The 19,339-nt window shown below is 45.0% G+C and overlaps 1 protein-coding gene across 3 annotated transcripts in view; it reads right to left on the reverse strand.

Moving 5' to 3' along the window:
• The window catches only part of SH3BP2 (SH3 domain binding protein 2), an 82,708-nt gene that overhangs the window by 25,011 nt on the left and 38,358 nt on the right, over positions 1–19,339 (reverse strand). The window contains exon 1 of one of the 3 annotated variants that reach the window (XM_040419196.1): positions 6,583–6,779. The exons of the other annotated variants lie outside the window; for them this stretch is intronic. Coding sequence (XP_040275130.1) covers positions 6,583–6,662 — 80 coding nt within the window. The 5' untranslated portion in view covers positions 6,663–6,779. Of the gene's footprint in view, positions 1–6,582; positions 6,780–19,339 lie in introns of those variants that run through there. 3 annotated transcript variants of the gene reach the window in all.

Raw genomic sequence — 19,339 nt, forward strand, 5'->3', positions numbered from 1 at the left:
TACTAGTTTCTGGGCTTCTCTTCGGTCATCCAAGATGGTCGCACTGCTTCTGAGACTACCTGAGGCACACTGTGCGTTTGGTAGTCTAGACACTTCCTGCTGCCCTAAGATTGGCCAGCATTGCTCATGTGAACAGTGCTGGCCAATCCAAGAGCAGGGCTGGACAAACAGGAAGTGCTCTGCATCAGATAGTCTGGAAAGCTGTGCCGCCACTTTGGATGACGGAAGAGGAGCCCTTGAATCTGCCGCTGAAAATATAAAAATGAGGTTACCTGGTAAGTGTTCTATTCGTTTCACAGTTCATGATTTATTTTTTATTAATTAAACTGGAGGGTCGTTTTAATTAAATTTTTTTAGCGAACCATGAAAAGTCCAAAAGTACAGTATGTACCCCTTTGCAGCCTTGTTTTTTTTTTATTCGCCAACACATCTAAAACTAAATAATTGCGCAGATTTGCATCTAGTCTTCATTAAAAATCCTCCACCGTTTTGTGTACACAGCTAACGTGCAGACCTATGTGTATTCATGGTTTCAGATTAACGCAGTGTAGTTTTATCTGCGCCTACTTCTACTGTCTGTAGGTTAGCAGAGAGAGGGAACAGAGGAACACGACCGCCGAATCAGACTAAACACTTGTTTGTAGTCTGTAACTATGTAGACACATGGGTCTACATCGAAGCTGCATACATATTTTTGAATCAAGGCTATTTGCAAAGTTGCTTAATTTTATTATTTTTAAAATGATAAAGGAAGAAGAACTGAGCATCTAAAAAACCCAAACTATTCTGTATAGGCCACTGCTGCGTTGCCCCCATTGTGAGAAGCTGAATTTGGGTGGAGCCTCAGGGTCATGGAGGGAGGAGCTGGCATGGACTCCTCCCTTGCATAGAAGCAGTGCTATAGTCAAGATTTGTAGTAGAATATTTATACATTTATATGCCTTTTTTCTTTACTATCACCATCTATAAACTTTATTTCCTTCATTATCCTGAAAACTGACCCTGTCTCCGTGAGTCCAAGGCCCATGATTACATCTAGTGATGAACTTTGCCTGAAGTTCTGACTTGAACTGACTACAATGCTGCATTATCACAAGGAGTATTAATAGACTGCAGCATGAAGTGAAGATTGTAACTGCACAGAGCTGCCATTATCTCCGTCAATCGGTTCCCTGTCCACTATCTTAATGAAAGAAGATTCTGTAAAGAATGAAGGGGAAAAAATTGGTCATGAAACATTTTAATTACATGATTCCTTAAAGGGGTTGTCCAGTTTGAAATCCCTTTTCCTACACCCTATTAAGGAATTCCTCTGTTCAGGATCCTGATCCCTTCGCCACAGTGGAGAATGGTTAGGCTAGTTTCACATACGCTGTAGGAGATCCGGCAGGCTGTTCTGGCAGAGAACATTCTGCCAGAGTTCTCTGTATCTCTATGGTACCTGAATGCCCGCCGGCATCATACCTGGCCCTGTCAAAGTGCAGAGGACGCAGCAGTTGTAGAGAGAGAAGAGCCTCTAGGTGTAAAGGTAACGCCCCCGTTGCTCCTAGAGGCTCATTTGCATATATTAAAACTTCCTTTTTCTCATCAATGCGGGCACATATGAACATGGGACCAACACAGATGCCTTCAGCTGCCAAGCGCACATGTAACAGGTCAACCAGTGTCATAGGTGCAAAACTGCTGACAGATGCCCTTTATTAATGTAATTTTCAGACATAACATGCTATTGTTAAAGGTGTTATCCCATGATTAATGCAAAAAAAAATAAAAAATCTGACATGTTATAGTACATGACAATCTTTCTACAAAACTAGAATCAGCCTTGTACCTCACATGGATCCAGAGATCTTCCCAGTCATTACTCTAATTTCCCCGCTAGATTTTTTTCAAGCCAGCAGCTTCTGTCGAAAAGTCACATCTTCTAGCAGTAGATAGAGTTGAAGGATGGAACTGATCATGTGTGACCACCTCAGTGAGGTGGACAGACAAATATGGAGAAGGACAACAGGTGGCGATATACAGATACTTTTATTGGATAACTCTGGCTATACCAAATATTCAATTACATACAGTTACAAAAGTATTCAGATCCAGGAGCCAATTTGAAAGATCTAGAATATTTTTTGTGGGACAACCGCTTTTTATTAAGGACAGCGGCTATCTATAGGGGCGCAAAAGTTACATTTGTACATTGGCTGTGGGGGTAGGAGGGGTTCCAAAAGGTTTCTGTATCCTATATGAATACTGATACTAGAACACAGTAGGTGGGAAGGTTTGTTACAGTTACAGACTTTGCATTGGGTCCCAGAAGATTCCAGATACCCTTCTGACGATTTTACTGATTATATCAATTTGGAAGGAAATGCTTATTTGTATACTGTCTTGAGAAGGATACTAACCAAGACATCTGGGAAGGAAAAGCCATGGCCAGTGGAGATAACTTGCCATATGATGTCACCACGTCAGCAGAACTGCACACGATAGTCATTGTGTGGCCTCTTGTCTAGTAAAGTCAGTGTTACAGTACATTAAATGCTTCTTAAAGGTTCTTGTGAGACATGACTTACCACTAAATGACGAGATGTGGTGAGACACAGGAAACTAAAAACTGTTCTTATCTGACTGTTGACTTGAGAGTCGACAAGCAGAAGAATGAGTAAAGAAGATCTGACGATGTTCTAGTAGAAAGTGGACTACATGTCCCTGCAATGTCCTACTATCCTTCTATTGTTAGAATTGGAACGATGCGATGCAGTAGTAGAGTAGGACAAGGGCTGGAAATCTAGTTCTTTGCCATTTCTCAGTGACTCCTTCAGCAGGATACAGTCCCGTGGACTAGTATGTATTGAAGATCATACGAAAGCAACTTGACTTATTTTTACCTTTCCAGCTATACTATTGAATTATACATATATTGCATCGGTAACCCAAAATTTTCTTCCTTAAAGGGGTATTCCACTTTAAAAAATGAGATTAACGTGAGTAGTCATTTGATAAAATGCAGCAATATCTGATCTGGATTTCCATGTTCTGATCTGGAATATTTTTTAATTCAATATGCATGGAAAACTATATATTTTTTAAAAAATTTTTGGCAATTGAGTCACAGGCTTAACTGTAGTACATGAGAGGATTTTCTCTGACTAAAAGCCTCAATAGTATTTTTCCCATGTATAATGTACTGATAACTAAAGATACCTATATATCTATATAACAGCAATTATAAAAAAAAGGAAGAGTAAAATAAATTACAAGAAATATATATATATATATATATATATTTTTTTTTTTTTATTTTTTTTTTTATTTTGTTCCATTATATTTTTTATAATCACTAAATAAATTATAGAGCTGCATCTATAGATATCAGTACTTTATACATGGGAAAAATACTTGTGAGGCTTTTAGTCAGAGAAAATCCTCATATTGACTACAGTTAAGCCTGTTGCTCACTTCCTAAGGATTCTCATACAGCAGGTCATGGGTTCAAGACCTGATAGCAGAAAATCTTGAAAAAACAACAATGGAAGTTTTAAATACACAGAGGTATCCTCAAGCACTATTGGAAAAAGCAGGGACTCCCAGGATCACAGCTAAGAGTGGCTGACTCTTTAGAGAAGTACAGGGGCTCTTTACATTGTCCAGTGCCCAATAGCAACTGTGTGGTCCGCCTCCATTGACAGTACCACCTATTGAGTTATAGCAAATATCTGGCAAATAAAAAAACACCAAGAAAAACACTGGCAAATTATTTTTTTTACCACCCCAAAAATCATGAAAAGCAATTACCTGTGAAGTATGATTTTATAAACCACAAATCAGCCTCATTACTATAGCCACTGAACATTACAGTGCTCATGTAAATGCTCAGCTTTAATACTATGGAGCTATGAATATCATGTCTGCTAGAGCTCTTCCAAAAATGTTAACACCTAATAAGTACCACCAACTATACTGATGTCTTTGAGGCTGGGGCTACATGGCCACTTTGGTCATGACATACATTAAAGATAGCTGCATACATAGATGGTAATCACAACTAATATTAGTCAGTGGGTTTACGTTGCAACCCACAGGAGCAGCAGCAGGGTTTCATTTCTCGTGGCATGCTTTCTCAGTGCTCATATACTTCTACAGGAACCTACTGCATCTGTTCCACTGGATGCAAGCTACATCCTGGATACATCTAATGAGGTTTCACAAGTACTTCCCACTCGAATCCTGCAGCTAAATTTAACATAGAAGAAGTGTGGGCAGCAATCAAAATCAAATAAAAGAAATAAACAAAAAGCCCCTTAAAATGGGGCCGTTAATAGCAATCTAAAAATATAGGAGCGAGGAAGTAACCCAGGTTATGACTGGTAATTGGCCACCAACGCGACCATATTGTAAATTATAAAAGTAAAAGGAAGGACAAGTCACCAAATTAGATCCTGTGCATTAATGCCGTTGACAAGGGCCCTGCTGTGTAAAGTTCTGCTGTGTGTTTTTATTTTATTTTTCCTTGACCTTAAAGGGGTTGTCCAAAGTCCCCAAAGCTGGACAATCCCTTTAAGGTCAACGAAAAATAAAAGAAACAACAGCATAACTTTACACAGCAGGGCCCTTGTCAACGGCATTAATGCACAGGATCTAATTTGGTGATTTGTCCTTCCATTTACCTTTATATTTTACAAAATTTTCACGTGGAATACAGTACCAGTAAAGTGAATGTGATTTGCCAAATCTCATGTACACATTGCATATTTTGTACACATGGAAATTGACCTCCTGTGCGGATTTTAAAATCCGTAGAATATCAGTTGTTTGTAAGATTCCTTATACATAGTGGCTAGTGATAGACTTTAATGGGGTTGTTAAAATAAACTGAAAATCAGACCCAAAAACAGCAACTAAAACTGAGATAAATTGCACAGATTTATTTGAGGTTTTACTTGTGTTTTTGGTGCTGTTTCTGCATACAAATCAGCACCATGTGCAGGTAGCCTTAGGGTACTTTCACACTAGCGTTTTTCTTTTCCGGCATAGAGTTCAGTCACAGGAGCTCAATACCGGAAAAAAACTGATTCTGAATGGAGAGTAATCCGTTCAGGATGCATCAGGATGTCTTCAGTTCAGTCATTTTGATAAAACCGGCGAAAAAAACTGAAGACTTGCCTGAACGCCGGATCCAGCATTTTTTCCATAGGAATGTATTAGTGCCGGATCAAAATACCGGAAGGACGGATCCAGCATTCGCAGACTGGTAAAAATGCGAAAAACAATACAAGACGGATCCGTCTGTCCGCATGACAAGCGGAGAGACGGATCCGTTCTTGCAATGCATTTGTGAGACGGATCCGCATTCGGATGCGTCTCACAAATGCTTTCAGTCACATGCAGATCGGCGGATCCGGCGGGCAGTTCCGACGACGGAACTGCCCTCCGGATCACACTGCCGCAAGTGTGAAAATAGCCTTAGCTTCACATTCCTCAATGTTGTAAGGGTACTTTCACACTAGCGTTTTTCTTTTCCGGCACTGAGTTCCATCCTAGGGGCTCTATACCGGAAAAGAACTGATCAGGCATATCCCAATGCATTTTGAATGGAGAGTAATCCGTTCAGGATGTCTTCAGTCCAGTCTTTTTGACTGATCAGGCAAAAGAGAAAACCGTAGCATGCTGCGGTTTTATCTCCGGCCAAAAAAACGGAACACTTTTTTTCCACTGGAATGTATTAGCGCCGGATCCAGCCTTCAAAATACCGGAATGCAGGATCCGTCCTTCCGGTCTGCGCATGCCGGATTCGTTTTTCCGGATGACACTGCATTTGTAAAACGGATCAGGATCCTGATCAGTCTTACAAATGCCATCAGTTGGCATAAGTTTTGACAGATCTGGCGATGGAACTGCTTGCCGGATCACTCTGCCGCAAGTGTGAAAGTAGCCTAAACAGTGGCAATACATGCTCATCAAATTTTTTGCTATCCAATATAGAAAATAATTTATTGGATTAACAACCCAATGTTGTATATTGATGTAGTAGAGATTCGTTCCGATGTACTGCAAACATTTTCAATACAGCATAATATATGTTTGAAAATCAAGCTGAACACAGTCGGAAGTGACTGGGATAAAACAGATTTGATTCAATGAACCAAACAGGAAAAAAAGCAAATGCAAAAATTTTTTTTCAAAAAACATCGATTTTTAAACTATTAATATATTAAACTGTATAAAATAATTTATAGATATGTTACTTTATATAATAGTAATGCTAGATGGGCCAGAGGGCAGACTAGATGGGCCAAATGATTCTTATCTGCCGACACATTCTATGTTTCTATGTTTCTATTCTGAATACACCATCTATTTAGGCCTCATGCACACTCCAAGTTATGGCTCTGAATGCTGAATAAAAGTCTAAAAATAAATGTAATAAAAAAAGTTTCATAAAACATAACTAGAATAATTGAAAAAAATAATAGTAAAATAATACAATTTTAAAAAATACACTCTATGGACTACTCAGTCTTTGTTTCACCGTTTTATACTCCTGTGTTCAGGTACAATGTTTAGTATACCAAGGTAGCCACCAACCTGATGGTGTCCAGACGACACATGTTTCTTCCTTCTACAGACGCAGCCCGAGATTTAGATCTTTTTATAGATGTCGCCATCACATTAAGACCATGGTGATGTCAAAGAATCTCATGCTGAACTAGAAGAAAGCGGTCGGAATAGAGCAGTTATGTAGCACGCCTGGCTTCAGCATGCATCTACGAGGGACTCTACAAGGCAGGCACACAAAACTGGCCGTGACAGATTTCCTTTGGTGATACAGAACTTCCTTTTTCCGGAGGTCTAACACCAGGCCTTACCATATTTGTTCTCAGTTTCCTGCTCTGACAACTTCACAGCTATAACCTGAGACATATAAAATGCTCCAGAAGATGAAAATAAAGGAAATTCCCTCAAAGGCTATACTTGTAAGGTTTACCACTTCCCCATTCACAAAAAGAGGAACAAACCCAGCACACTAGCTGTTAAGTAAAAATCTGTGTGTAGATTTAATGTACGTATTTTACATAGAAGGTCGGTCTTCTAATTTCAGGTGTATTGACTGCTAGAGTCACAAAGGATGACCCTTTTGAACAACATTCACAGAGTTTGTATATTTTTGGGTGTGAGACCCATGTGGTGGCACCACGAGCATGGTACCTGAGGCATGTAACCACCACAACTCTTAGCAATTGTATAGCAGTATTATTTAGACAGTGTATGGCACTATTATTAGATTACTTTATGCATGGAGCTGTTATTTGGTCATTGTATGTTGATGTCATTTCAGCACTGTTTGGCGGTATGTACTTTTTGTGAAGCACCGAAACATAGCTTCTCTACGTTACATTTTCACAAATGGTGGTGGCACTACTATAGATGTGTGGGAGTGTTATATAGGCACTATACGGTGCTCACTGTTTGATATAGTTATTTGAACGCTCTGAATACGGGGGGGCCAACCCAGCCCACATGTGCATGGTTTCCAATACAGAAGCTGTGAGGCTGGACTGAGACAGTAAGATGAATGCATGTTTATGCCAATGTAATTTACTGCATGTGGAAAGGGTTAATTGCTGCCGGCACCCACAACACTTCTAAGACGGACTGGCCATCCATTGAAGGACTACACCCTGCAACTGGGAACTGCAGAAAGTATTTTGAGAGAAATTGCATGACGTTGGTCATTTGGAAAAATTGTATGGGATGTCTAGAGGAGAACATTGTACTGCCGACCCCTTCTGCTACTGCTTCTATTTGTACTGCAACTCTCACTGTCTATTCAGTAAAGAGAGCTTATTTGTGGTAACGAAGTAGGCCGGGTGACTGTGCAGCATACGGGTAGGTTACCCGACAATGCTAGGTTGTATGTGTGTTTCCCTTTAAGCCAGTTAGGCCTGTTGCAGGCAATCCTTGGTACAGCCAGCAGAGGGAGCTCCCAGTTCCATATAAATAGACAGGGCCTAGCCTAGGAAGGCAGTTGAGTTCAGAAGTTTCTAGAGTCTGAGGAAGCTGAGAGAGAGACAGGGGCAAGCTCAGAGAAGCAAGAGGTACTCAAGACAACAGAGGAGGTACTTTATAAAGATAAAACCAAGGATATACGCCAGAGCTAGGGTATTGGGCCTTGGAGAAGATTTTCTACGTCCCAGGATCAGTCAGGAATAGAGTGCAAGCTCCTGTACTGCAAGTCCTGTGTTTAACACTCTGAAGTCGCCTTGCTATATCTGTATTGCCTGCATCAAATGTACTGCAACAAACTGTCTGCAAAGGAACTGCGTTTCCAGCTATGGCCATGTTTGATGACTACTAAAGTTTGAGTTCTGCTTTAACATCACGTGGTTCCTCAGTTATTCCTGCTATCAGCAAACGGCGTGCCACCGTTTAATTGGCACTGGCGTCACGAACATTTCCTATCATCACCTGCCCTTGCAGAGAGTCAGCCGTCTCAGGTTAGTGTCTATTGCACTACAACACCCAGGAACACATTTCTAAACACAACTTGAGTACGCTGCACCTCTCTTTTGGCGTCACGAACAGGATACGCACGCTTTCTAGTGCAAGAAGCGTGAACTTTGTGCCTTATACAGTTGCCCTGTGACCAAAGTGACAAATTGCCTGTTTATTTAAAGTGGACTTTGTGGACTGAAAATCATACCAAAAGTGTTCCTAAAACCTCTAAAAAGCGCTGTGCAGTGTTGCGCTACCAAGAGGAAGAAAATCGCCACATTGGAGTGTGGTTTTGTGGACTTTTTACAATCCTGCTTGCTGTCAGTGAATGGGCAGCGTTTTGCTAAAGATGGCCACCGGCCGCCTGGAGTAAAGTTTCCCGCGCTGCTGAGGACCTTCGTGGGCGGATCCCTGCAAAGACACAGAGAATCCCGCCCCTCGTCATCATCGCACCGCCGCGGCCCTGCTTCTTCTACGTCACCGCGTACTCAGGACGTCCGGAATCTCTCGAGACTTGGACTGCGCAAACCCGGCGATACCGGTAAGAACTTGTAACCGGAGGGAAGGGGATTGTTCCGGCCCCTTTAGTCGCCAGCGGCCATATCTCAATAGACTACCATGTCAGAACCGGGAGTGCCTGAGCAGCTGGCCCCGGGAGAGCTTGCGGCTCCTAATCATCCTACAGCCCCCAGCATGATGCCCTTTACCATGCCTTACTATTTCGGGGCCCCATGGTTCCCCCGCTACAGAGGAGAGACCCATACCCTAAGAGACTTTAAAGAAAAGTTGCTGGCATTATTCAAACTGTACCCCATAAATGCCGACCAGCAAATGGAAATCCTGCTGGCACAACTGGAGGGAGCGGCCCGTAGAGAAGTGTTATCCTGGCCTGCTACTGAGCGGAGTACTCTAGAACAGATAGATATTCACCCTCCTCAGGGCCACTTTTGAAACAAGGACTGCCTCAGAAATAAAGATGCACTTCTTTGGCAAGAAACAGAAGTCCGGTGAGTCCCTCCGTGACTATGCCCTATCACTTCAGGAGGCTTTAGGGGCTGTAATTCAGATAGATCCCAAAGAGGCTGATAACCAGGACCAGACCCTGAGGGAACAATTTATCAACGGGGTGTCTAGTGAACAAATAAGGACCCAATTAAAGATGCTGTCCGCCCAGCACCCTAACAGTACCTTTCTGGACTTTAAAGAACTGGCTATAAAAATTCTGGGGTCAGCAGTATCTACGGAGTTGAGCACCCCACCTGAGTCACCAGCCTGCAGGCCAAAACCGCTTATCTCTAACCAAGCTCAGGCCGGTCAAGCTGTTCAAGTGTCAGCTACCGATACTATTGCCATGCTGACAGAGCAAGTAAATCACCTCACTAAAAGTCTAGAGAAAGTGTGCAGAAAAATAGAGGAATGGGAAAAACCCATAATGACAGAAGAAGAATTCCTGTCACCTCCTAGGCCGTTCCCACCTCCTTACCAAGAGACTCACCCCAGGGATCCTGGGAGGCGTAATAGAGATCGCAAGCGGCCCGTGTGTACATACTGCAAAAAGCTGGGACACACAGAATCCACGTGCTGGCAGTTAAACGGGCAACCCCTGAGGCTGAGGACCACCCCTCGGGAGGTAGAACACTAGGTCCAAAGGATCCAAATTGGATGCCACGTTATGTAGGATCCCATCCTAAAATCAATATAGAGATCAACGGGGTCCCCTTTGAAGCCCTATTAGATACTGGGTCTCAGGTCACTACTATTCAGCTGCCTGCATTTGAAAAGTTCTGGGACACCAACCAGTTGACCCAACCGCCTGAATCCTGGGTGGAAATTATCGCCAGCAATGGCAAACCAGTAAAGATTCATGGATACTGGGAACCCACCCTGCAGGTGGGAGAAGTAACCCTGCCTCAACAGGGAGTGATCGTAGTACAGGCCGGTGACAGAGGAGGACATCCTGTCATTCTAGGCACCAATGTCTTCAAAAACTGTTATTCAGAAATACTTGCTGTATTACATCAGACTTTGCCCACTGCTTCCTCTGCATCCAAGAGGGTGATTCAAAAGACTATTACTGTGTTAAGTGCCCAGCAGAGGTTTGCTAATGGGAAAGGAGAAATTTGTACTGCCAGGATTCGTGATATTAAGCCTGTGACTTTGCCTCCTAATTCTCAAACTCTTTTATGGTGTCGTGCTGTCCTGGGAGTCCAAGGCCGAGATTATCCAGCCCTGGTGGAACCAATCCAGATGGAGGATTACCCTTATGTGAGAGCTGCCAAGTGCCTGGTGAACGTCTCCCAAGGTAAAGTACCTGTCCGTCTGATTAACCTGAGTGATCATCCTGTTGCGCTTACTAAGCATTGCCGTGTTGCCCAGCTGTCCCAGGTGTCCTTCCAAGACATCATTCGTCTTCCAGTGACAGAAAAGCCGCCAGCTGCAGACAGCGGATGTTCGCCGGTGACCCAGCCACAAGTGCCCTGGTGGGAAGAGCTCCATGTGGGGGACGAGACTACCCCCCAACATCAACAAGAAGGGATCCTACAGCTGGTCAAAGAGTACCACCAGGCGTTCAGTAAGCATGCTACTGATTATCTGTATCTAGATGACGTCATTGTGTACTCAAAAACATATGAAGACCATCTGAAACATTTGGCAGAAGTGTTTGAAATCCTTATCAAATATGGCTTGAAGGTAAAGCCATCCAAGTGTCACCTGCTCAAACCTGCAGTAAGATACCTGGGGCATGTGGTAAGCGGAGAGGGAGTGCAACCTGACCCTGATAAGTTAGCAGCTGTCCGTAATTGGCCGGTTCCTACTACTGTCAAGGAAGTGAGGGGTTTCCTTGGTTTTGCCGGCTACTATAGACGTTTTATCCCCCATTTTGCTCAAATAGCTGATCCTATCCAGGAGCTCTTGAGGGGGCAACCCAAGAAAAGTCCTAGAACTCCTGTGCCCATTGAGTGGAATGAGAAAAGAGAGATAGCGTTCCAATTGCTAAAAAAGAAACTGACCGAGCCTCCTGTGTTAGGTTATCCAGATTATAGCAAGCCTTTCCATCTTTATACCGATGCTAGCAAGCGTGGCCTGGGAGCTGTGTTAGCCCAAATCCAAGAGGGAAAAGAGAGAGTGATAGCATATGCAAGCCGCTCCCTGAAAGGAGCTGAGAAAAATGACCAGAATTATAGTTCCTTCAAACTAGAGTTCCTGGCATTAGTGTGGGCAGTGACAGAAAAATTCAAGGATTTTCTAGCCGCCACCCCGTTCATTGCATTCACTGACAATAACCCTCTGGCACATCTAAATACAGCTAAATTAGGGGCCTTGGAGCAGAGATGGGCCTCTCGCCTTGCCAACTATGATTTCTCTGTAAAGTATCGTGCTGGACGTACTAATGATAATGCTGATGCTTTATCCAGGCTTCCTACAGAGACAGCTCCTGATGATGTGCGAGATGCTTGGGAAGATGTAGAGATGCCGGCTTTCTATAACAAATTTGCTCAACAGGACCAGGCTCGAGCTACCAATGGCAGAGCTGCAGTTCCTTCACCCCCCAGTAGGCCTGATCCTAAAGAAGAAAGGTGGGTGAAACTACAGTCTGAAAGTAGAGTGCTGGGTGAGTTGTTGGACTTCATTACTAGTGGCAGAGCCCCTGAGAGGATTCGGCGTAAGAGTGCAGATCCTGAGCTCATCAAACTGTGGAGACAGCGCCATCAACTCTTCATACAAAAGGGCCTGTTACTACGGAGAAGCCTAGACCCAGTGTCCAACGAGAGAGTGCACCAGATTCTCATACCCCGACGAGATGCAGGTATGGTGTTGGAGATGTACCACAATCAATCCAGTCACTTTGGGGTCCAAAAGACTGAGGCTACTATCCGCCAGCGGTTTTACTGGGTGGGCATGAGAGAAGACATGGAGAAGTGGTGTCGGGAGTGTGTAGCCTGTGCCTTAAAACGAAGTGAGCACCATGATCAGAGGGCACCACTGAGACCCATTGTAAGTACCCGTCCTCTTGAACTTGTCGCCATCGACCATGTGAAACTGGAGCCTAGTCGCTCAGGGTATGCTTATGCCATGACTATTATTGACCATTTCACAAAGTTTGTTGTAGCAGTGCCTGTGAGAGACCAGACAGCCAAGACTACAGCCGAAATGTTCTGGAAGCACTTCCTCCTGCCCTATGGATGTCCAGAAAAGATCCTCACCGACCAAGGACCTGCTTTTGAGTCCCATCTGTTCCATGAACTGTGCCGCTTACACAACTGTAAGAAGATCCGGACAACGGCCTACCATCCTCAAGGTAATGGATTATGTGAAAAAATGAATCAGACCTTGATAGAGATGCTGAGGGCCGTGCCTCCTGAAACCAGGGGAGATTGGCCTAATCTGTTGCCACAGCTCATGTTCCCATACAATCATACCATACATTGTTCCACCGGGTATACCCCCTTTTATTTGATGTTTGGGCGCCAAGGGACATTGCCTGATTGCATTAACCCATTACCTAACACCGACTGGGTTGCTGAACATCAAAGGCGATTGAATACAGCCAAAGCCATTGTTCAGGAGCGTATGGACTATGCTAGGGACCGACAGCAGAGAGACTATGATCAAGCAGCCCATGCAGAACCCTTGACAATAGGGGCCGTGGTATGGTTAAAGAATAACCGCTGTACCAGTAAATTGGACAGTAAATGGGAGCGAAGTCCCTATGTTGTCACTGCAATCCCAAATGTTGGAACTCACACTTATGAGGTCACCCGGGAAGACAAGGGATCCCAAATTGTACACCGAAACCGGTTGAAGCTCTGCCTGACACCAGAACCTAGTGCCGAGAGTTCTGGATCTGAATATCCTGTGTCAGAGTCAGCAATACAGCCCGAGGATCCTATGCAGGCTGTTAGTAATCTGGGGTATGACGCTGATCCCATGCATTGGCTTCTGACACCTTGGTTGAACTTGCTGGTGCCTGCTCCGGCACCTACTGTAGCTTCACCTCCGGAAGAGCTGGTTCAAGATGCCCCGGATCCAGTTCCCCCTGTAGTGGATATTGTTGTTCCTGTTGTTCCTGACCAAGGTCTCACTGATGGAGACCCTCCTGTTGTTCCTCTCTCTTCTACCTCGTTGCTAAGGGAAGAGGAGACCCCTGTATTGAGAAGGTCCACCCGGATGACCAGGGGACGTCCGCCAGTCCGTTTAGGAGACTTTGACTATTCTGGTGGTGTCTCCTCCCAAACAGTTGCTACTGGTAATACCTTGCTGGACATTTGTGCGCAAGAATAGACTCCTCCACGTGAGCCCTTGCCTGTGATACACCCACAGGAAACCCCTGGGTAGTTCTGTTATTATACTGCCACCAAAGACAAATGGACTAACCTGGTTCACCCCAAGTCCGCTGTGCCAGGTCAGCGGCCGTGCCTAAGAAGCAAGAAGACGCCCCTTTCCCTTGCTTCACTTATTTATGAAGTTACCAATGTTATGTTTTTTATGTGTGAAACAATTATTTATCATATTATAATGTAATGTCAATGTTATGTACCATGTTATGCCGATTCAGGAAGATGTGTGAGTACGAGGCATTACTCACGTCAAAGTCTGGGGGTGTGCAGCATACGGGTAGGTTACCCGACACTGCTAGGTTGTATGTGTGTTTCCCTTTAAGCCAGTTAGGCCTGTTGCAGGCAATCCTTGGTACAGCCAGCAGAGGGAGCTCCCAGTTCCATATAAATAGACAGGGCCTAGCCTAGGAAGGCAGTTGAGTTCAGAAGTTTCTAGAGTCTGAGGAAGCTGAGAGAGAGACAGGGGCAAGCTCAGAGAAGCAAGAGGTACTCAAGACAACAGAAGAGGTACTTTATAAAGATAAAACCAAGGATATACGCCAGAGCTAGGGTATTGGGCCTTGGAGAAGATTTTCTACGTCCCAGGATCAGTCAGGAATAGAGTGCAAGCTCCTGTACTGCAAGTCCTGTGTTTAACACTCTGAAGTCGCCTTGCTATATCTGTATTGCCTGCATCAAATGTACTGCAACAAACTGTCTGCAAAGGAACTGCGTTTCCAGCTATGGCCATGTTTGATGACTACTAAAGTTTGAGTTCTGCTTTAACATCACGTGGTTCCTCAGTTATTCCTGCTATCAGCAAACGGCGTGCCATCGTTTAATTGGCACTGGCGTCACGAACATTTCCTATCATCACCTGCCCTTGCAGAGAGTCAGCCGTCTCAGGTTAGTGTCTATTGCACTACAACACCCAGGAACACATTTCTAAACACAACTTGAGTACGCTGCAACTGCCTCCGCCATCTGCCGGCCTCTTGCTCCATTCCTGCTGGCTTGCACCCTGCCAATCATCCACCATCAAGGGCACTCAAACTACCAGCAAGTAGGAACCCCAACCCCTCATGGTGTGCCCCGAGGGGGAGAAGGGTTCCGCCCCTCCATCCACTGCAGCTGCGGCCTAGGGGAAAGTTGGAGTCGAATATGGCGACACAATAAAAATAAAAAAACAAAAACTGTATAAATTTGATATCTCCATAATCGTACTGACCCGCTGAGTAAAGCTCACATGTAATTTTTACCATGCAGTGAAATCGAAATCCAAAAACTATTTCGTTGTTTTTTTCACACCGTAAATGTAGAAGTGCCATTATCCTGACAAACTTGAAGAGGTATGCCGACTTTACAATATCCAAGGCGTACTCTTAGATTAGGTCATCAATATCAGATTGGTGGAGGTATAAGTAAACACTGAAGAGGCCACTGCGCTTGCATGAGCTCCGCGGCTTCTTCAAACAGCTGATTAGTGGGTGCCGACACTCAGACCCCCACCGATCTGATATCTTGAGGATAGCCCATGCATTTTTTGAAGCTGGCAAACCCCTTTAACTATTCTGACCCAAAATGCTATGATACAATACTCTAAACACACTAGAATAACATCCCCTCCGTGTGCTTTCGGGTACGTGCTGCCGCCCCACAAGAGATAGAACGTAGCCTATCTTTTACTGCATCTTGCAGATCGCGGGATGCACACAGCCAGTATCCGTGGTTTGCTGTACGCAAAACGGAAATGGTCGTGTGAATTAGGCCTTAATAAATGCACAGCAGCAATGCGTATATTGTATAAAGAACTGAATGTGACGTAACCATCAGAAACTAGATGAACATGCAGGGCTGTGGGAATATACAGATTTCCTGCCATTACGTTATAGACACTGACATCGCATGTGTACCATACCTCGCCTGTGAGTGATGACGTTTTCTAAAGAATAATCATGAGATTTCATCAGTCACATGATATAAGGTGAGTAATGCACTTGCATCAGTGTTTGCATCAGTCTCCAGCATTTATCAAGAAATGTTCTTCTGAGCTACGAGCTGATGATACTGTCACGGCGGGGAGTGGGGGAAACCCCCCACCATGCGGTGTCAGAGGGTAAAGGGGATCAGCCTGGCCAAAAGGAGTAATGAGGGAGCAGGTCACCTTCTACCGCGTCCCTAATCCTCTCCCTGACTCCTCACTGTATGAGCGGACCCCGATGGTAGGACGACTCATATTCAGGATTCCTAGAAACCCTAAGTTGCCCTGGTAATCAATCACTTAGGAGCAGGGAAGAGACGACCTGTTCATCCCAGTGATAGAGGAACAGGAGTCTCTATCTGAGGCCAGGCTGCAAGGAGAGGGGAACACATACAGCATATGAAGATGTCAGGTAAGCGACACCCATAACACACTTACCTGCCACAGACACGCTGACTGGAACCCGTGCACAAGTGCTGGTGTCCACACCAACATTAAAAGGACACAGCACACACCACAGACCCCACAGGGACCCAGGACACCATAAGAATACCAATGACCACAAGGGTGGCCCTCACTGGACAGATGGAAATGAAGACCAGGAGGATAGCTCCAGCATACGCCATGGCTGGAGTACCCCCCAGCTTCAGGCATCCAGCAGAGGCTAAATAGCCCAAGCAGCCGCACACACACCCACATAAACCCAGTGTTCACCAAACACTAGGAAGAGAGTTAACTCTTCCAACACCAGACAACGGAAGGAAGCCACATAAAGGGGAAGTGCCAGGGGTGGATTAAGTGCATGATAGGCCCGGGCTGTCTACCCAACTTGGGCCCCCCCCCCCCCCCCCCCCCCTCCATTTTAGTTTTTTTTTTTTTTGTTGTATGAAGAGGCTGCGGTGCTTCATGGGCGCCACAGTCTCTTCTTAGGCCATATGACATCTTCAGAATAAAAAAGAATACCCCAAATTGGGTCCTAAACTGAAAAATTTGGTCGCCAAATTTAAAATACATATAATTGTAATAAAAAAGACATGGAGGAGAATACAGCACCACATACCTCTTACATCCAGGGACATCTCCTGTCATGTAGACCTTCTCTTTCCTCTTCTCCTCCATTTGACCCAGACCACCATGGCAAATTCTTTCAGCCACATCTCGTCTCTACAGTTTGTAACACAGACACGTTAGATTTCTCAATTTTTCCCATCAACCTCCTCATCCTGGTGTCCCCACAGTGTCATCCTGCCACCCCTAATACTGTGCCCGTTGTGCCCCCCCAATGCCCCAGGTACTATACTGCTGAAGAAATAGTGACCCTAATAGACATAATTGGCGTAATTTATCAAACTGGTGTAAAGTAGAACTTGATTTCCAAAAGAGCTGTCAAATATAAAAGGTGGAATCTAATTGGCTGCTATGGGCAACTAAGCCAGTTCTGCTTTACACCAGTTTGATAAATTACCCCAAATGTTCCTATAGTGTCTACAGCAGTTATAATGTCCCCTAGAGACCCCCAGTAATAATAACACCCTCTATTGTGCTCCAGGTAATAATCCCTGTATAGTGTCCCCAGAAATAATAGAATTGCCCCTACAGTGCCTCCCCAATAGCAACACCCCCATATAGTAATTTCCACCACACTGCCCCCACATAGTAATCCCCCCATAGTAATTTGCCCCCACACAGTAATTTCCCCCAAACTGCCCCCATATAGTAGTTTGCCCCCACACAGTAATTTGCCTCACACTGCCCCCACATAGTAATTTGCCCACACTGTTCCCACATAGCAATTTCCCCACACTGCCCCCACATAGTAATTTGCCCCCACATAGCAATTTCCCCACACAATAGTTTTCCCCACACTGTCCCCACATAGAAATTACCCCACACTTTCCCCACAAAGAAATTACCCCACACTGTCCCCACATAGAAATTACCCCACACTGTCCCCACATGGCAATTTCCCCCACACTGCCCCCACATAGTAATTTGCCCCCACACTGCCCCATATAGTAATTTGTCCCCACATAGCAATTTCCCCACACTGTCCCCACATAGCAATTACCCCCTTACAATAGTTTCCCCCACACTGCCTCCATATAGAAATTTGCCCCCACATAGTAGTCCCTCCCATAATAATTTGCCCCCACACTGCCCCCACATAGCAATTTGCCCCCACACTGCCCCCACATAGCAATTTGCCCCCACAATGCCCCATCTAGTAATTTGCCCCCACATAGTAGTCCCTCTCATAATAATTTGCCCCACACTGCCCCCACATAGCAATTTGCCCCCACATAGTGTAGTCCCTCTCATAATAATTTGCCCCCACACTGCCCCCACATAGCAATTTGCCCCCACATAGTGTAGTCCCTCTCATAATAATTTGCCCCCACACAGCAATTTGCCCCCACACTGCCCCATCTAGTAATTTGCCTCCACATAGTATTCCCTCCCATAATAATTTGGCCCCATACAGCCCCCACATACTCGATTTATCTTCCCTAATATGTCCTCCTGTGTGTCCCCCCCAAAGTAGGCACATGAAATAAAAAAATAAAAAATGAACAAAAAATTAAAAGATAAATACTCACATATGTCCAGGGCCAGGCGCTTGCTCGCAGAGAAGGCGGGATGAGTCAGGCGCGTCACAGTGCTGCCTCCCGGCACAGGCGCGTGGTGACGTTATCACGCACGCCTGCGCCGGGATTTCACTACCGCATAGGCCTCAGGCCTACAAGGCCTGAAGCCTATGGCGGTGATCGGCGACGGGACAGGGAGCTATGCGCTCCCGTGCCCCGCCGCAGTATGTGGGCGTTCGGGTCAGCGTTGGGCCCCCCAGCGGCGCTGGGCCCGGGGCTGCCGACCCGAATGTCCCTATTGTAATCCGCCACTGGGAAGTGCACACACAAGCATAGAAAGCTACACGTTGCCGCAGGCAACAACATGTGTGGCAACCATGTCACGGCAATCACCCAGAAGGCCGAGACACTGCCACCGCATGCGCACACAGCAACACGTTGCCGCGGGCAACCGCAAGTGTGGCAACAGTGTCACAGCGCACACCATAGGCCGTGACAGATACGTTATGTCCACGAGTCTTCTCTTGTAAACACACCACAGGCGGTGCTTCCTCTTTTCCCATGAAAGCAATCATTACACAATCTTAAAAAGTACAAGAGAAGACCCAAGACAAGTTTTGTTTTTCTGTCAGTGATGAAAATCTAATTTCTTTTCCCAGCAATGCTTCCATAGTTACGGTGTCCAATGCACCATGCCACATATTTTTTTTTTACCTGATGGATTAATTCGGACTCTCTCAGGATAAACTTAAGTTCCTATGAACCTCCATGGCATCCTTATTACAGCTGTAACATGGCTGTGTGCATGAGCCAAAAAGTTCTGATACATGGAGGCAGACGCCTGACTGTAGAACGTTGTCAAAGTGGTTTTCCAGTAGGAAAAAAATTGGTGGCAGCAGGCTTTGAATCTAATACCTCACTGATCCCTCACCATTCCCAAAGCTGCCCGGGGGCCAATTGGTCTC

Source organism: Bufo bufo, chromosome 2 (genome assembly GCF_905171765.1).
Source record: "Bufo bufo chromosome 2, aBufBuf1.1, whole genome shotgun sequence".
NCBI classification, from domain to species: domain Eukaryota; kingdom Metazoa; phylum Chordata; class Amphibia; order Anura; family Bufonidae; genus Bufo; species Bufo bufo.